General features: G+C 49.5%; 8 protein-coding genes across 9 annotated transcripts; 6 read left to right on the top strand and 2 right to left on the bottom strand.

Annotated features, from left to right (window-relative positions):
- Positions 1–92: 92 nt before the first annotated feature.
- FOXG_09965 (uncharacterized protein) lies at positions 93–3949 on the bottom strand. Of its 2 annotated transcripts, XM_018389199.1 has the most exons (4): positions 3490–3949; positions 2915–3434; positions 1909–2864; positions 93–1863 (listed from the first exon to the last, which is right to left on the bottom strand). In XM_018389199.1, the coding sequence occupies exons 1-3, from the start codon at positions 3842–3844 to the stop codon at positions 2123–2125; spliced, it is 1617 nt and encodes a 538-aa protein (XP_018247414.1). In that variant the 5' UTR covers positions 3845–3949; the 3' UTR covers positions 93–1863; positions 1909–2122. The 2 variants fall into 2 exon arrangements, with proteins under 2 accessions (XP_018247414.1, XP_018247413.1); XM_018389198.1 differs by having other exon boundaries at positions 93–2864.
- FOXG_09964 (uncharacterized protein) lies at positions 357–2021 on the top strand (the record flags this gene model as incomplete). The annotated part of the gene is made up of 1 exon (XM_018389197.1): positions 357–2021. The coding sequence occupies one exon, from the start codon at positions 357–359 to the stop codon at positions 2019–2021; it is 1665 nt and encodes a 554-aa protein (XP_018247415.1).
- Positions 3950–4063: 114 nt separating the features above from the next.
- On the top strand, positions 4064–7598 carry FOXG_09966 (uncharacterized protein). The gene is made up of 3 exons (XM_018389200.1): positions 4064–4364; positions 4409–4595; positions 4642–7598. Exons 1-3 carry the CDS (start codon positions 4187–4189, stop codon positions 7520–7522), a joined length of 3246 nt encoding a protein of 1081 aa, XP_018247416.1. The 5' UTR covers positions 4064–4186; the 3' UTR covers positions 7523–7598.
- A 1032-nt stretch (positions 7599–8630) lies between these two features.
- On the top strand, positions 8631–9224 carry FOXG_09967 (uncharacterized protein). The gene has a single exon (XM_018389201.1). The coding sequence runs from the start codon at positions 8676–8678 to the stop codon at positions 9153–9155; it is 480 nt and encodes a 159-aa protein (XP_018247417.1). The 5' UTR covers positions 8631–8675; the 3' UTR covers positions 9156–9224.
- A 495-nt stretch (positions 9225–9719) lies between these two features.
- On the top strand, positions 9720–10863 carry FOXG_09968 (uncharacterized protein; the record flags this gene model as incomplete). The annotated part of the gene is made up of 2 exons (XM_018389202.1): positions 9720–10135; positions 10185–10863. The coding sequence occupies 2 exons, from the start codon at positions 9720–9722 to the stop codon at positions 10726–10728; spliced, it is 960 nt and encodes a 319-aa protein (XP_018247418.1). The 3' UTR covers positions 10729–10863.
- Positions 10864–11563: 700 nt separating this feature from the next.
- FOXG_09969 (uncharacterized protein) lies at positions 11564–14527 on the top strand. Its single transcript, XM_018389203.1, has one exon. It carries the CDS (start codon positions 11653–11655, stop codon positions 12817–12819), a length of 1167 nt encoding a protein of 388 aa, XP_018247419.1. The 5' UTR covers positions 11564–11652; the 3' UTR covers positions 12820–14527.
- Positions 14528–15001: 474 nt separating this feature from the next.
- Positions 15002–16014, top strand: FOXG_20192 (molecular chaperone DnaJ; the record flags this gene model as incomplete). The annotated part of the gene is made up of 2 exons (XM_018400455.1): positions 15002–15148; positions 15196–16014. The coding sequence occupies 2 exons, from the start codon at positions 15002–15004 to the stop codon at positions 16012–16014; spliced, it is 966 nt and encodes a 321-aa protein (XP_018247420.1).
- A 364-nt stretch (positions 16015–16378) lies between these two features.
- FOXG_09970 (uncharacterized protein) lies at positions 16379–18664 on the bottom strand (the record flags this gene model as incomplete). Its single annotated transcript, XM_018389204.1, has 3 exons — positions 16379–17381; positions 17434–17927; positions 17957–18664. The coding sequence occupies 3 exons, from the start codon at positions 18662–18664 to the stop codon at positions 16379–16381; spliced, it is 2205 nt and encodes a 734-aa protein (XP_018247421.1).
- Positions 18665–18702: the final 38 nt, after the last annotated feature.

Genomic DNA, 18702 nt, shown 5'->3' on the forward strand with positions numbered 1-18702 from the left:
GAATGATAGATACAACGCCACCTGTTGAGACGACTGCGCGGAACAAGTACAGGCACGCATGTGTCAGTATCTGGCTAACACTTCGAATGCTTGGGAGCTGTAAGCGGTGGACTCAGGCTATTATCAAATCTCCGTGGTCCGCAAAATCACCTCTTCATACGTTATGATTACAAATGTGTAATAATTATGCCAAAAGGAAATCGTTTAAGATCTGTATCTGTTGCCCTCATCTTTTCATAGCCCTGCCACTGCTCATACACATCTCTGCATATCCAGGGGCCGATATTTGACAGACAATGACACAATCATCGACACCTCCATCGCCGCTTCATCGGGCTCCCAGCAATCCCTCCGCAATGCCGACTATCCCGTCGAGAGGATGCAGCCCCCGGGCTCTAACTCAAGGTGTTGATCCTCCACCAAACAACAACCCTGCGCCGGATCTCCATGACACTGCCGCATCGTCGTCCGTAGTTGACGAGTCCCTCCAAGCACGTATAGAACGTCTCGGCCGCGAACGCCCTCCGATCTTTACAACCCGCTGGAGCGAGATAATCTTCGTCTTCAGCATCTCCATGTCTCAATTCCTGACAGAATACTTCGTCTCGGGATTCACTGTCATCCTCCCAACACTCATCAGAGAGCTCGATATCCCACAAGCAGCCAGCGTATGGCCAGCAACCGCTTTCTCACTCGTCATCGCCAGCACCTTGCTCGTCTTTGGCCGTCTGGGTGACATGTGGGGAGGATATCCCGTCTTCATGTGGGGTCTTGCCTGGCTTCTTGTCTGGAGTATAATAGCCGGGTTCAGCATGAATCCGCTGATGCTCGACTTGTGCCGGGCTCTGCAAGGGCTAGGAGCTGCCGCTTTCTTGCCTACTGGAGTCATGCTTATGGGTTCCTTGTATCGTCCTGGGCCACGAAAGAACCTCGTCTTTGCAGTATATGGCACTTCAGCGGTATTTGGCTTTTTCGGGGGCATTCTCATGGCAGGCATCGTAGGTCAATTCACCCGCTGGGGCTTTTACTTCTGGATCGGCGCTATCCTGACGGCAATTACGCTGTTAACTTCAGTCTTGTCCATTCCGCGTCCTCATTCAAAGGACCAGCCCCCAAGCAAAGTCGGAATGGACTACCCTGGCGCCATCACAATCGTCTCTGGCCTCACCCTAGTCGTGTTTTCCATCTTGCAATCAGCACATGCCCCTGCGGGTTGGAAAACGCCATATATTCCACTCTGTTTCGCACTTGGTGTCTTGTCACTCCTTGCCGCAGTCTACATCGAAACGCGCGTCGCTGTTCATCCTCTCCTGCCGGCTTCGATCTTCACTACTCCTTGCATGAGCCCTCTCCTTTTGGCCCTCTTTCTGCTCTATGGCACCTGGGGTATCTTTTCTGTATATGGCACACTCTACTTCCAGAACATCATGTCTGCCAGTCCGTTGCAGGTGGTAGCATGGTATGTGCCTCTCGGTGTTGCAGGCCTCATTTTCAGCATCATAGAGGGCTTTATCTTGCACCTGGTTCCAGGACGTGTGCTGTTGATCATCTCCGGCCTGGGAGCAGTAGGGTCACAGCTTCTCATAGCTCTGATTCCACCCGGAGGAAGTTATTGGGCATGGGTCTTTCCTGCGGTCATCTTCAGCACCATAGGAATTGATCTATCCACGATCTTGATGACCGTTTTCGTGACGACGACTTTTCCTACAGCACAACAGGGACTGGCTGGCAGTGTCATTAATTCTGTGCTGCAGCTAGGTGTAGCCTTTGTCCTTGCTTTGACAGACATCATCCAATCAGCAACGGTAGATGAGGCAGGATTGGCGAGGAGCTATAAGAAAACGTTTTGGTTTGGAGTGGGTGCTGCAACCGTGAGCTTGTTGATTCTGTCAATCTGGGGTAAGGTACCTAAGGCCAGTAGTGATTTGACCGCGGATGAGAGGGCTGAGCTCATGGAAGAGGCAATTGCTGAGCAGCGAAGAAACCAAGACAGCAGGGGCGGTACCGTGAGAGATACATGACGCCACATGTCGAGCTCAGCTCCCGAGTCGTTGAACAGTGGCCCGTATAGTCTAACAAGGCCTTTAGCCAGCACAGCAGATCATCTGGGATGGCCTTCCAATCATGCAATCAACCAGTCAGTGCCTAAATTCCTTAGTGTCTCGATCCAATTCCAATTCTCTTCCCGTTCGTAGAATTCGTCATCGCTGCTCGTTAAGAGAACCTCATTCTTCCTCCCACCCCATATTGTCCGCAATGCTCCGAGAGCGTCTCTGGTAAACCCCCAAGGCTCGATTTTCCAGAGCTCTTGGAATCTTGTCTCTACCCAGGCACGATTCGTGAGGTCACGAGTTTCCAGACCAGCGATGAAGGCGGGCCACGCTGTTGCTGTGAATAATGCATCTCCAGGGTGCAAATGTGAAAGGTGGGTGATGATTTCGGCTGCTAGAACCTGTAGATCATCTGGCAATACCGTACTGGGCCATAGAGCAAGAATAATGCGTGAGAGATAGACACATACAGCTGTCCGGTGTGCACATGCAATCATAGTCCGATGGAGGAGATCGTCAGCGGGCGAGCGTGGCTGTAAATTGGTGGCCCAGGCAGCTGGGTCGAATGACTTGGCAGCGTGTAAGAGCTGAAGCGCATCGTGATGTCCTGAATTGATCGAGGCATCAGGAAACATGTAAACGTCGTTAATGTTCAATATTTGAGCCCCTGCCTGTATCAAAGGAAGGAGAGCTGCCGGAAATGATGAGCAATGGTTCCCTTCTGCATCTTGAAGCAGCGACATGGTAGTCATCGATAGCTCACCGCCGCGCGGTAGATAAGAATTCGCGAATGATGAGCCAAGAAGATCATACCTAGTTATTTTAAACCCAAGAGCCATCAATAACTGGGCAGGATGACTTACACCAAGCAATTAGACACCAACCAGCTGCGAAGAGGGCTGAAAACAGTGCCCGTCCCCGAGCCAGATGCTATCATTTTCTCAATGATCATTCTCGCACCGTTGATGTGAGATATCCAGCTGCCTCGCCCAGAGTCAATGAGCTCGAATCCAATGAGTAGAAGTACCGCCGCCAGAATCGCATCAACATTCGCTGAAGCCATGCTTCCGACAGCGGAGTTCAGCAGACAAAGTGCCTGCTGCTTGGCCCTGAGTGCATCATGGAAAGCCTCCGGGTGTGATGTCGTATGGCCAATCGATAGAGAGTCCACAAAGCTTTTGCTGCTCTGAGTCGAGGCCATTGTCGTGAAGATGCTTAAAGAACTTGATGGCCTTTGACAAGCGTTTGACATATGCAAAGCCGAGCTAGCGATGATGGCCTGCAATAGCATGGGCTGCTGGTACGCCATCGGAATCAGCTCCCGAAATGGATTATGCTTGGGGATGTCATAGAGAACGAGGTCCTTGCAAACGTCACTTGCGACTTTTGCCAAAGAATATTAGTATGAAGAGCAGCCAAGCGGGCGGAGGCAACCTACAATAATCCAGATATCTCCTCGATCGACAGTCTATATCTTGAACAAGCGGGTCTGTAAGCGAACGAGGAGAATTCGACTCAGAACTTGTGAATGAGGGCTGGCTTGTAGACAAAATACGAGGCCGTGGCGCTTGTAGAGTGGCGGTCGTATCTCCGTTCTGGACCTTGCCAATGTTGTCGGATGTAACACCAACCATTTTCCCACGACTTGCCATACCTTTCTCCCATCGCAACAGAACGCCATAGCCCAGACAACTTTGACCCCTACTGGTGCATTTCAGGCACTGCGGAATGGATCGGTCACATTTCAAACGGCCGCGCCTACAATTGTGGCATGATCCTGGCCTTGCACCCATAGCTTGGATGAGTATGAAAGGGGTGACGCACAGAACAGTGCTACGTAGTACCGCGAAACCCTGCCGTGATTTAGAAAGGGGGTCGTTATGCGCTGTGCTGTGACGAAATGAGGAGCCAGTGAACGGTCAATAGATAAGATAGGAAAAGATAAGATAGGTAAGCACCTATGACGCGTTGACTCATGTGGGGCCGATGACCAGGGCAAGCCAACTCGACAAGTTCATATATTAAGAATCAAGTCAGTTGCCACAAGTCGAACGGATTAAAGACGTGGTAAATCGAAAGTCGCCAGAAACTCATTTTATCAAAATCAAACGTGTTCTCAATCTCAGTATTGTGAAATGGCAGATGCGAATTATTTTACTTGTACGCTTGGTGAAGCTGCGAGACTGAAGCGAAAAGACGAGAAGGCGAAAACATGGATGACAGTGGTGGAATTGATTGATGACCAGGCTGAGAGGAATCCAGATGCACCGGCTTTGGGGTTCGCGACTTTTACGCATTTGAAGTCTACGCAAGGTGAGTGCTCACATACATCACAATACCATGGCTGACATGAGCAGTATTCCGTCATCTCCTCACATTTCGAGACCTCTCAGACACATCAAAGCATGCCGCCCAGATACTTTCGACTCATTTGCCAAAGGAACCTAAGTCCTTGAAAATTGGCCTTCTATCGTCTAGTAGCACGGAGTTTGTGTTGACATGGCTTGGCTTGATGCGCCTGGGATATACTGTCTTGCTTCTTGCGTAAGTCACTAGCCTCAAGGGATGCGCAAACCTGACCATATTGCAGACCTCAATTGGCACCACCAGCAGTTCAGCATCTTTGTGAGACTCTAGACATTAGACATGTTTTCGTCGACGACATCTACGAGTACAGAGCGCGCGGACTCTCAAACGACATCGAGATCATCAGGATCCCTTCATATAAAGATGACTCGACGACAGATGACTTGGGGCAGACCCCGGGTATTTCAGAAACAGCGTACATATGTCACACTTCGGGAACCTCATCTGGACTACCCAAGCCAATCCCTCAAACGCAGTTCGGGGTGATGGGAGCTCTGTACAGCTTTCCCGGGAAGAACAAACCAGCAACCTTTTCCACGACTCCCCTCTATCACGGTGGATTCCCAGATTGTCTGAGAGCCTGGACAAGTGGTGCTTCGATATGGTTCTTCCCCGAAGGCCAGGCTCCCATCACAGGCGCCAATATTATAAGAGCCATAGACTTTGCACGGGCGCATAGCCCAATACCCGTCAAGTACTTTTCATCAGTTCCGTATGTGCTTCAAATGCTCTCCGAAGAGTACGGGGGCGTTGAAGTTCTTCAGACAATGGACCTTGTTGGTGTCGGCGGCGCTGCTTTACCACCAGCAATAGGCGATACACTCGTGGACGCAGGCGTGAATCTCCTCTCACGTATGGGAAGCGCAGAATGCGGGTTTCTGATGTCGTCGCATAGGGATTACGCCAAAGACAAAGACTGGCAATTTCTCCGAGCTATTGATGACCCAAGACTTATCGAATTCGAGCCCCGCGAGAATGACCTATCAGAACTTGTGGTGAAACCTGGTTGGCCTTTCTTGATCAAGACGAATCGTGAAGATGGATCATACGCCACTTCTGACCTCTTCGAACCACATTCATCGATACCGAACGCGTGGCGATATCACAGCAGAGCTGATGCGCAAATCACTCTTGCCAACGGAAAGAAGTTCGATCCTTCGCCTATTGAGGGTAGCATACTTGCTTCCACCAAATTACTGCAGGATGTTCTTATCTTTGGCAGTGGAAGAGATTACGCTGGAGTGCTGTTGTTCCCTTCCTCGAGCGACATCAGTGCAGATGAAGTGATCGATTCAGTATGGCCGCATATCGACAAACTAAACTCCGACAGCCAAACCCATACCCGAATCAACAGGACAATGCTGGTAGTTGTCCCTGTCAAAGAGGGGCAGAAACCCTTGGAAAAGAGCAGTAAGGGCACTATTCTTCGGCGGCAAGCTGAAGAGCGATACTCAGATGAGATCGAGGGTGCTTACAGCAACACATCATCTTCCACGAAGATTCCTGAGGGTGGGCTTCAAAAAGCCGTTCAAGATTGTTTCGAGCAAGTCCTCGGCCGGCAAGTTGAACCAGATCAAGATCTGTATCGCCAGGGCGTCGACTCGATCTCTTGCATACAAATCCGAAAGCTGCTCGAACAGACTTGTCTATCATCTGAGGATGGCAGGCTTCCTCTGAACGTTATCTACGATCAGGGCACCGTCAATTCACTCGTTGAGTATCTGGAAAGAGCGAATTCAGGCGACAACGAGCTGAATGTCGACCCCGATGAGTCAGATCTCAACCTCATGCAAGCTCTCGCTGAGAAGTACAGCAATTTTGATCCAGCCTCGCATGATACTAGCAGTATGGTAGGGTCAGGTGTATCTTCTTCAACCAGTGGTGTCAAAACTCAAGCACGGCAAAATCGCGAAGCCTTGGGTGAAAAGAAACGCTTGGCACAAATGGCCATGAAAATCGTTCAAGATCCCAATGATCGCCCCACGCGTGTGGTACTAACCGGTGCGACTGGGTTCCTTGGGGCGCATATCCTTCATCTTCTTCGAGAAGATTCAAAGGTTGAGAGGATTTACTGTTTGCTCCGAGCTGACGGTCCATTTGCCGCTCAGAAACGTGTTTCTGACGCTCTCTTCCAACGAGTTCTGCCACCTCTAGAACCACACCAGGATAAAGTCGTCTGTCTTCCGTGCGATTTGACACAAAAGGATCTTGGACTCTCAGAAGAGCAGCTTCGGGAAATTTCGACGAGTACTACGAAGGTGATTCACTCAGCTTGGGCGGTCAACTTTAGTCTTCGACTAAACTCCTTCGAGGATCAGATGTCGAGTACGAAAAACTTGATCAACCTCGCTGAAGAGGCTGGTGCACAGTTCATCTTCGTCAGCTCCATCGCAGCAGTTAGCGACTCTACCGCTCGACCAGTTCCCGAGACGCTCTCCCATGATCCTAAGGAGGCTTCACCACTAGGCTACTCACGCTCCAAGTGGGTAGCCGAACAGGTTTGTGATGCAGCGAACAAGAAACAAGACTCTCCCCTAGCCTCGATTGTTCGAGTTGGTCAACTTTGCAGCAATGAATCTGGAGTCTGGAATACCACTGAGGCATATCCGTTATTGCTTTCAACATCCAAGATCACAGGATGTCTACCCAATCTCCCAAATGAAGTGCTCAATTGGCTTCCTGTCGAGCAAGCTGCTCAAGCTGTGATCGAAATTGCATTCACGCACTCCAAAGGTTTGAAGACACCTGTCTACCATGTATTGAACCCGCATATCACACCGTCCTGGAAAGACATGCTGGACTGGCTGGCTGCTAGTAACGAGGGTCCCGAGTTTGAGATCGTCTCATCATCTGAGTGGCTTGAGCGCTTGGAGAAGGCTTTGGGCGACGAGAATGATCATCCGTCACAGGCTCTTCTAGGTCTTTGGAAGCGGTCATATTCCAGGGGCGATATGAATGAAAATGCAGTGGACGATCAGGAGAGTTCTGTATTCGAGGTCGCTCAAACACAGAAGGTCTCTGCTTCAATACGGGACGTCGAGCCACTGAGTCGCGAGCGAGTAATCAAGACTTGGAAATGGGTGAACGAGAATATTAAGGGCTGAGTGCTCCTTGGTAATTTGGAATGCTAGATAGTAGAATAGAATAGCGGCAATGAACAGGTCATATTCCATATCTGAAGATCTTGATGTAGGCAGACCGGGCATCCTGGCCATCCCTCAAGCAGCAAGAAAACTCTCGACGTTAAACCGAGGTGCCAGAAATACCTGATCTAAGACCTACTAAAGCTACTCCAAATTATCTTGACTTTACCTAAGTCTTTTTGTCACTTAGGAGAGACGTCTTGACCATTGTCCTCAAAGTGGGGGCGCCCGGCGAGTTATCAGACTTGTGATTCGCCACGTACCTTGCTCCCCCCATCTCGCCAGTCACGATGGTGGAAAGTCTCCGACCATGATATTGCCGTCCACGATGCGCTCGAACACTTCTTCCACTTCGAACTGTCAAGTAATTTTCTTTAAAATCTCACCGATCCAATTTCTCCGCAATGACATTAACTTCCGTCACCAAGTCGAATATTCCGAGCCCCGCTCGGCGGTCAGCCTGCGATTGTTGTCGTACGTCATAACTCCCATGCTATACTGGTAACGAAGCCTAACAGGTCTAGGGCAAAGAAAGTCAAGATGTGACGGTGGAAAGCCTTCATGTCGAAGATGCTCTGGTTTAGGCCTTGACTGTCACTATTCGGTCAAGAAGCAAATGGGCAGACCTGCAAAACGTCGACAAGCTTTGGCGGCAGCGCTCCCTAGTCCAGCTGTTCAAGATGACACGCCCTTCCTGTCCCTCTTATCACCTCAATCAATGATTGAAACGCTCAGTCAGGTTGACGTGAATGTATGTGTAGATCCAAGTCTCATGCCTGACCTGAGCTCTGAGATACTTAGCGGACTTCAACTTGAGTTGGGAAAAGGCACCGACTGCTCATGTCCAACATCAGACGTCTTATCAGGCTCCGGTGCCGCTCCGACCCTCGACTCCCCAGCTTCAAATTCTGTCTCGGTAGCTACGTTGTTGCCCATATCGCAAACATCGTCACGGTCATGTTCTTGTCTGGCAACTTTCTATCTCACAGTAGATGATCTCTGCAAAAACGAAAGACTCTCCTTTCCGTCAGGTCTTCCTTTTCTTCGCAAAACGATCTCAACAGCCAGTCAAATCGCTCATTGTCAGATCTGTCCAACCAGCCACCTCTCTGCCATGCAGAATATCCAACTTCTGGGAACTCTCCTCATGTCAGTGGGCCAGCAGTACGGCGTCATTCTGGAGTCCATAGACAAAGAGGCCAAGGCATCCATGGAGAAAAATGAAATGAAACGTCTGCAGTTCAGCGAAGTCGGGGTTGAGTATTCTGCAGAGGCTCCAAGTTATAACCTGGAATTAGACCCTGCAGCATGGGCGGATTTGGCTAAAAAGGCTGTTAAGGCTGAGGTTTACGGAAACGGGAGAGAAGAAGAGTGTTTGTGGAGTGTTTTGAACTATCTCGAAAAACGGCAGTCCCAGTGGCATGCCGTGCCGCCCCATCGAGATTGTCCTCATCAGTACCAACAGTCTGATGAGGAGCCATTTTGCATAAAGATACTTCACAAGGCTAAAGAGTCAATAGAGGCTCTTAAGTGGAAGTGTCGTGAGATCTATGGTCCGGGAAGACATGATGTTGGTACGATTTCCCTTCTGTGAAGCGAATCGCCTACCTAGATGCATTGGTCTTGCTACGGCCATTTCACCTTAGTTAATAAAAGGTCCCTGGAAAACCTCATTGTTGATCTCTCTTCGATGCAGTTCGCTGACCGTTACAGGAGAACAGTGAATACTAAGAGTAAAGGACTAGCAGGCATTACAAGGATGCATACTTCTGCCTGAATCAGATTTTCATTATCAAAGGTTAATATTTTATCCACAAAGTGCATAGAAAGTCCATAGCCTGGTTGGAAGCATTTGATCTGGCTCCCTCCAACTCATTTTCCGTAACCTGTAAACATGATGGTTGATGAGTCTCACATCATCATACGGGGCGCTAAGATTCCTTCGTCAGAAAGTCGACCCTTGGGATCTAGTACCAACTCCCTATAGGCCATGTATAGACCAATTATAGTGCCAGAAACTCTCCATCCAGCAGACAAAAGTATCCGCTTATTTCTCCTTGAGGACTAGAGCATATAATCTTCCAGCTTCCCTTCTTCATCTCCTCTGCCTTTTCCACACAATATGTCTTCATCTTGAGCTCAAGTATTTTCTCTGGCGATGCCTCACTTGGTCAGCACACATTGCATCGAGCCTCATTTCCTTCGCAATGTCCTGGATGTTCTGATTATTGGGACAGGGACAGCTGGTCTCTCTGCGGCCTTGGCCCTTGGCCGTGCGCAAAGGAGTGCCATCGTTTTCGATGGCGCCGAGCACAGGAATAACCTTCATGGGATTGCAAGTCAGGCAATATCAAAATCGATCCAGGATGAGACGATAGCTGAGATCAAAGCCAAGTTCAAGACCATCATGCTTAGCCTCGCGACAGCCGCGTCTATTCGTGAGAAAGGCATGACTTTCGAAGTCGAAGACGTTACAGGTCGACGTTGGAAGGGAAGAAAGGTGATATTGGCTATGAGCAGCCGTGATGCTCTTCCAGATATCCCAGGATATGAAGAAGCTTTGGGGAAGCATATGTAAGCCCTCTTTTGACTACGAAACATCGAATCCTGACTCGTTGGACAGTTTCGATGTATCACAATGCCTCGATGTTAGTAACAAAGCGACTGCCCACGCTGCTGTGCTCATCACATCCGACTCTTCAAGTTCTATTGAGGCGGCGGTATTGTCAGCTCATCTCGCCCGCCAGTTCAGTCCCGATATAACATTCCTGACTAACGGCCTTTTTCATGTCGAGCATCATCCTCAAATCATAGCGGCCAAGAATTGTGGCTTCAAATTAGACAACAGACCCATCAGATCATTGCAACGTCTGAAAACCTCGGTGGCTATCCAGTTCGCCGATGGGACAGAATCAGTGTATGGCTTGATATCGCATAAGCCCAGAAAGGTTCTTGGCGGGCCTTTTTCAGAACAATTAGATCTGGAGATGACATCTGAAGGGAGGATTTTGGTGGAAAATGAGTTCCAAGAGACAAGCACACGCGGTGTTTACGCAGTTGGTGACAGTGCCAGCTTTCTCAAAGAAGGGAGTGCTGGGGCCAGTGCTGGATGGCTGGCTGGGGTTGGTGCAAACTTGCAAATTGCGGAGGATGATATGAGTATGTAGTTTACATTTGTTCCGAATATAGGATGGAAATAATTAAAGAAGTCGCCGATTCTTCCAAGTGGTGCATGATGACCCTTGTTGAATGCGGTTTGACACAACGATCCCCGTCATCGGGGACTAGATTTTGGTCGCCGACCATATGTATACAACATACCTTGTATCATAGCCGAGGTCAAATATTGGTATGGTTCTGCTTCTTGAAGTATTAGACACCGACATGCATGTTTGATGGACAGAAATGCTAGATCAAGCAATTGGTAGGTACTGCGTTTGGTTGATGGCAGTTTAGGGTAATTCGGCAACCAAGGGCGTTGCATTGTATCATGCTACCCTTCCGCTGTGTGTAGAATAGACTTGAGACTTTCAGGAAGGTTAGTTATTATCAGTTAGTTTCTGATAAGTTTAGGCTCCATCACCTATTGACATACCAACCATTTCATGGAATCTTTGTCACCTAAATTTTATCTCAAGCCATGAAGCTCGCATCACGATCAAGTTCTGGTGTCTCGGGAGGCAGAAGCAGGACCCATTTCGATATTCATTGGCGTTACATGTCTATGATAGTCGAAGCCCATATAATTCCCAATCATGCTATTATTCTTCAACTGTTTCAGCTTTATGACCGGAAGTCGCCGTTCCAAAGAGCGCAGTTGGGCCATCGGGCTCTAATTTCGGACCATCGGCGGCAATCACTTTATCCCTGAATCACGCAATTGAGACTTATCCTCGGCTGGTTAGTTCCCGCCCCGGATAAACCATAGCCCGCCCTTCTCACACCCCAAAAGAGCAAAGCGCTACACGCTAGTGGGTACGTACAGTACGTCACTCCAATTGTACTTTTTCTGGCGTGTTCACTCTTCAGCTTGAGCTTTTTCTCGCATTCGACTTCACTCTCCCTTTTGAAGGAAAACACAAAAACTCAAAATGCTTTCAAGTCGCGTGACACTGGCAGTTCGATCTGCGGCCTTTGGCCAGTCTCGAAGGGGTCTCGCTACCGCTGCGGCCGTGACATCTGCGAGCCGAAGTCACAAGGTCGTCGTTGTTGGAGGAGGCTCTGCTGGTCTCGCGATCAGCCATCAACTTCTCCGGAGCGGCCGATTCGCCAGTGAGGATATCGCTGTCGTCGATCCCGCTCAGTGGCACCACTATCAGCCTGGATGGACACTCGTCGGTGCCGGGCTTAAGACGAAGGAGGAGTTGAAGATGTCTATGCCTGAGCTCATCGACCCCAAGCTCAAGTTCTACAACGTTAGCGTTGATGCCCTCACTCCTGAGGACAACAGCATCACCCTTGGAACTGGTGACAAGGTCAACTATGAGCACCTCGTTGTTGCGCCCGGTATCAAAATCAACTATGACAGCATCAAGGGCCTTCCCGAAGCTCTCGCTGAGCGCAACGGTCCTGTCTCTTCCATCTACGGCTACGACTACTGCGATAAGGTCTTCCCCAACATCCAGCGCCTCCAAAAGGGTAACGCCATCTTCACCCAACCCGCCGGCGTCATCAAGTGCGCCGGTGCTCCCCAGAAGTCCATGTGGCTTGCCCTTGACCACTGGAAGCAGACTGGTCTCTATGACCTCAAGAACCCCTCCGCCTCTCCTATCAAGATCACCTTCGCCACCGGCCTTCCCGTCATGTTTGGTGTCCCCAAGTACAGCGCCGAGCTCGAGAAGATGCGACAAGAGCGTGGTGTTGAGGGTCTTTTCCAGCATGATCTTGTTGCTATTGAGGGCAACAACGCTGTCTTTGCCCATGGCCAGGACAAGGTTACCAAGCCGTTTGACTTCCTGCACGTCGTTCCCAAGATGGGACCTCATGCTTTCGTCAAGAAGAGCGCTCTCGCCAACGAGGCTGGCTACGTTGACGTCAACGACAACACGCTTCGCCACAACAAGTTCGCCAACGTCTGGTCTGCTGGTGATGCTTCAAGCCTTCCTACCTCCAAGACCGCCGCAGCCGTCACCTCCGAGGCGCCCGTTCTTGTCAGCAACCTGCTGCGCGCCATCGATGGCCAAGAGCCCGAGCCAGCCTATGATGGGCTACACCTCATGCCCTCTCCTCACAGAATACGGCAAGGTGATGCTTGCTGAGTTTAAGTACGGTGGCGTTCCCAAGGAGACTTTCGGAGAGATTCTCGGCATTGACCAAGCCGTTCCCCGCCGCTCATTCTACCACCTGAAGAAGGACTTCTTCCCCTGGGTTTACAAGAACTACATGGTCAAGGGAACATGGGGAGGACCTAAGGGCTGGATTAAATAGATAAAGGTTTTGGACTTGCCGCGGATGTTAGACTTGTACCATTGGGGAGATTGTATACCCACGGAGAGACTGGAATAAAAGTTGCAAAGTAATGACCCCAAGGACGCATGGCTTTGCCGCCGTGATGCCGGTTTATCTGCTTTTTGGCTAATCAACAGAGGCGGTGGCTGATAGCTCTCGGTCAAATCGGAGAGAAGCTCAACTTTCGAGATAAGGCGACATTCTCATTTGGGAACACTCATCCGTATTCCCAACGGTGCGCACTCGATATAAACTCCCTCCTCTCCCGCATAAACAAACATTTAGACTGCCGTAGTACACAGTATTCTCCTGGCTCCCAGTCGCCCAGCTTCCCCAAACCGCGGATGCCTTACAACCACTCACTACACGATGCCGCAAGTCTCAAATCCTCCCCATGGACCGGAAGGTCAGGTTTCTACCTCGACGGCAAAGCGGTCAAAATCCTCCACGAAATCGAATGCTTGAACCACAATATCTGCCTCACCAGACGTCAACAAGACGTCAACACACGCGTCTCGGAAAAAATACACTTCTACAGGATGAAAGCCAAACTCGGCTGGTTCGGGCAGCTACGTCGCCGATTAAATGAGCAGCTAGACTACCAGAAGCTACGTGAGCGCCAGATTGACCAGATACGCACCAAACTCCTAATAATTCAGATTCTATTGGATAGGGAGGTGATAGCAAGAAGAGAGGCGAGGCTGGCGTAGCTTCAGACAGATTTTGAAGCGAGGATTCAGTGGAAGAGCAAGAAGGATGAGCAGGATTACCGGGATTGGCTTGGCGATGTGAAGAGACGGAGAGATGTGACGAATAGTTGGAAGATGGAGCAGAAAAAGAGGGACAAGGAAAGGTGGGAGGGGAAGTGGCAGGAGTTTTATTGAGCAAGGGAGTGAAGACAAAGGTTTCGAGGGGACATCCCGAGTTATGGGGCTCTTTGCTTCTATAACGGAATCTTCATGGTTGCAGCTTTGATGGTTTGCATGCTTTGGACGAATTGTTGCTTTTGGAGATTGTTTGATGTTTGTCGACAGACACGGGAAGCATGACATCCCGACGAGATTTTGGAGAATTGATATGGCACGTCTGGGAAACAACTAATTGCTTGGATTTAATATTTTTCCATTCTTGAATTCTTCTTGTTTTTATATTTTATTTCTTTAGTTTTCTTCGCCTCATTTTGCATGGCCATCTTTGGCACTTGATTCTATCAACAGTGGCATATATGGTTTGGGGGAACACATTCATTAGCGATATTCATTACGGCATCAAAGGACGATGAGAAATCCCGTTATCCCTTATACTATCATGCGAGTAGGATATATCGCGGATACTACTTCTACGATAATGGCTCAAGCCTGGGGTTTGTTTGAATTGGCTTCATAATGTTTAATATCTTATATCAGTATTAGATCGCACAAATCACGAACCCTTTTATCACTTGAGTTCCTCACAACGAGTCGCCACTCTAGGTGCTGAAGCTCAGCACGACACGAACAGAAATCTCTCTGATACCGAAAAGACGCCTGTTCGTCGCCACTTGATTCCCTTGCACATATGGCATCACGTTGGCATACTAACACGTGGCGAGTTCTCCCTCTTCAACCCTCCACTTGGCCAATGATACAAAGAGGAGGCCAGAGGTAAATGGAGTGTTTCATACTTTGTTGGATAAACCTTATAAGACCTGAGCGAAATACATCAAACACTGTGGCCAAGAATAAGTCTGCTAGAGGAGGAATCGTAATCTTTAAGGTTAGACTTTAGGCAGGTCACACAGGCAATAGGAACACGGTAACAGCCAAATATGATAGGCTTTCACACTCTGCGCAGTGAGGGGCACGCGTAGCTCAAACGGAATAACAAACTTTGGGTAGGGCTTGTAGAAACACAAACTCGTTCGACTTCTTTAAGAACCTGAAAAGCCCAAAAAGCTCATTGCTTTCCTTCACTACTAAATATTTCCTGAGGTGTCAGAATCATTTACTCAACATGGATTTTATCGACTACTATAAAATCTTGCAGTTGACTACAACAGCAAATACAGATGAGATCAAGACGGCTTATCGACAACTGGCCAAGACGACACACCCAGATAAGAATCGCGAGGATAAACAAGCCACTTCCAATTTTCAAAAGGTTAGTGACTTTTCAATTACCCAGTGTGTATACTAACTAGCTGGAAGCTCAACGACGCATACTCTACACTATCAGACACGGAAAAGCGTCGAGTTTACGATTTGGAGTACGAACGGCAAAGAAGATTAAATCAGCCTCGTTTTTATACTATAGGGAGAACAAGCGAATCCACGAATAAGAATGCTGCACCCTTCCCCTGGTTCAGTGCAACGTTCTACGCGGAACCTCCCCCATTCAACCCCGAACCAATGCGATTATTCGTTAAAATACGGGAATCGGAGGATTTCATTCGGCAGTTCAAGTCTTGCGTATCAAGCACCGGCAAAGAAGTGAGACGCCAAAAGCGAACGATACAAAAGAAAGAAGAAGCTGTACGAGCTCTTAAAGAAGATATCTTGAAACACGGGACCGAAAAAACGAGGGAATATGCTTACGGGGATGGGCCGTCAAATTTAAACCGTATTAGAGAAAGCTCTCAGATTCAAGCGAAAACGAGACGTAAGGCTGAAATTGAAGCTGAGCTAAAGGAGGAAGAAGAAAAGCTGGTAAGCCTCGAAAGGCAGCTTCTGGATTTTAGCCGTCGACTCTCATATTGGGAAAAGGAGAGGGATGCTTTGGGTCCCAAATTTGAGATTGCATGCGAATCTGATCCACTGAGTTCCGAAAGGTGGCCGTTCAATACCGTGCGGCGTAGAACGAAAAAGAAGAAACAAGCTTCTCCGGATGTACAGCCTGGTACGAGAGAGGAGTTCGAAGAAGCGGAGAGGCGTCGTCGAGAAAGAAAAGGGGAGAATAGCCAAGCAACACATACAAGCTTCCAGGGAGAGAGTGCAGCACAAAATAGCAACACGGCGTCGGGAAATTAGAAGTGCCCAGGGGCTCTGGAGAAACGTGCTCTGATGCGGGATGTGGGATCGAGCTCAAGGTTCTGGAACTCCAGATGCATTCGAAGCTGCTAAGCGGAAAAGATGGTGTGATAGATCAATACTAGTGGCTCTGATGTTTACGGACGCATCGTACCACCTGGGTAATAGCTAGAGCCAAATTTGTATATCAGGAACCTCAGGATTGTATTTAACTCCAGATTATATGCAGAGAGTCTCGATCAATAAAATATGTACATAAAACACCCTGTTTCCCTTCAATGCCTATGCAAGAGAAACTTTGGCCCCGGCAAGCTCTTAGGCCCAAGGAAGGGAGAGTTGTCAAGGAACGCCTATCTCATAGTAACTACAAGAGAACACCCACGGCAATGAAGACCATTGTGAGGGACCCCAGAATACCACGTTCGTAGCGCCCAGCTTCCGCAACTACAACTTCCGGCACTGTGGAGCCATTACCGCGGGCTCCAGAAGACTGTGAAGGCACCGCATGGGGCTGTGCGTGCCCAGCGCCAGGATATGTATTCTTCCCTTCACTCGGTTGATGCTGGTTCGGGGTGGCACTCTCGATATGACCAGATCCAGCACCAGCAGTAGGCTTAATGTCTCTGAGGGCCGTAGTGACTGTTCTAACAGGCCCTGATACCGCATGATATGCAGCTCGGGTCGGGGCGAAAGCATTGAACAAGTCTTGTGATCCATGAGCATCATTTCTGGCTGGCTTTGTAACGGCAGCGCAAGGCACAGTGATTGTGACTTCGTTCTCGCCATTATGGCCGCAAGCGATGCAAGGAACAACGTAAGTGGTCATCTCGACAGTAGGGACGGGAGGATGAGCACAACGGCTGCAAGGCTCATAACGCAAGGTAGCACAGTATTCGGTGACAGTCATGGTTGAAGGGTTGTTAGGGTCGACGATAGTGTAAGTGACTGTAGTAACCGTGGTTTCGACCAGGGTTTGTCCTGACTTTGGGATAGAGTCGATCACTGTTTCAACCGGCTGAAGGATAACAGACTCAGTCATAATATCAGTGCCAGTGGCAACTGGCCTGGAGGGGATAGCAACTGTGGGAATGGCTGTGACTCCATCTTGCGTAGTGACTGTTACCTCAACCTCCGTGCTGGTCTCACCAGGTGAAGGAGGCACGTCATTCAGAGCGTACAAGGTCAAGAGGATATTAGCTGGTGCAGCACGCGTATCGAGCGCTTTACGTGGGCCAACCCAGCGACGCTCGGAAGAGGATACAACCAGACCACTACAGAAATGGCTGCTATCACCTGGACAGGGGATATCACACCGGCCGTTCAACACCAGGCTAGTTGCATCAAGGGAGTCTGAAGCATAACAAGATCTGTAGAAATGGTTAGAGTCAGAAGAGGGATGGTTGTTTGATGTTGACTTACCGGTCATAGATTCCAACGTAGGCCCAGCCTCTGGCCAAGGCAACGCAGCTAGCCGTGGTCATGTTTGCACCGGAGCCTACAAGGTTGAAGCTCGGGTAACCGTCCGCTGATCCGAGACAACCCTTGTAGGTATACCCACGAATGGTATTGATGTTCGAAGGGCCATCAACAGGGGAGGATGTTGCTGGTGGAGCATCGGACGAGGAGATCGTAGGGGTCTCCTGCGACATGGACGCCACTGGTTCAACTGGTGCAGACGTTGTCTCTGGGACCACCTTTGAAGTCGAAGTCTCACCTTCCTCTGCAAAAGAGGTACTTGTAGAGGAGAGTGACGGGAGAACGGTGCTGACAAGCGACGATGGGGTAGACTCGCTAGAGGCCTCAGGAATGACAGAGCTAGAAGCGGATGTGCTTGCCGCTGTGGACGCGATCAATTCTTCCGTTGCAGATACGGCGGACTCACTTGTCGTTGTGTCTGAAGCAAGAACAGGTCCCTGATCAACACTGGTTGATGCAACCTCACTGGTCGTGCTGGGACAGACTTGGTATCAGTAGGCGCCGGGGACTCAATTTGGATAGATGTTATCGTGTCTGCCATAGAGGTTGACACCTCATCAGTGGTGAGCGTTTCCAATTCGCTAGTGACAATAGTCGTAGATTGTTCCGTACTGGTCGTTTCCTCTGTGGGGGAAACCGACTCAGTTGTAACATCAGCGGTGGTGGTGGTTGTCTCATCGACTACCAAGGTCATCGTTTCAGTTGTTGAAACCAGCTCCATTGCTGTAATCTCATCAATAGTGGTTGTTGTAGTCTCGGCGGTTGCCACAGACTCCTGCGTGGTTGTTGATACTTCGCCAGTTGTAGTCGTGAAGCCATCTGATGTAGTCGTTGTTGGTTCAGCAGTGGTGGTGATCGTCGCTTCATCGGTCGTAGTAGTTGTCTCACCAGTAGTGGTTGTCTCATCAGCAGTCGTAGTGGGCTCACCACTCGTGGTAGTTGTAGCCCCGGTAGGTTCCACGAAAACAATAAATGTACCAGATGCAGTCCCTGAGGCAGGAATAGTAAAAGCGAAAGGCTGCTCTCCAGGGGGGAGTGTCGAGGTCTCAAAGGCATAGTTGATCTCAACTTTGTCTAAGCCATAATCGCAGTCAAGGCAAGCCTCTGCTCGGACAAGGAAACCGGAGTCATTGAATGCATCCCCAACGTCGCAGACGGATATCATCAAGACCATGGCACCACCAGATGGAGCCGGTATCGTTCTCACGAGCG

Source organism: Fusarium oxysporum, chromosome 11 (assembly GCF_000149955.1).
Source record: "Fusarium oxysporum f. sp. lycopersici 4287 chromosome 11, whole genome shotgun sequence".
NCBI lineage: Eukaryota > Fungi > Ascomycota > Sordariomycetes > Hypocreales > Nectriaceae > Fusarium > Fusarium oxysporum.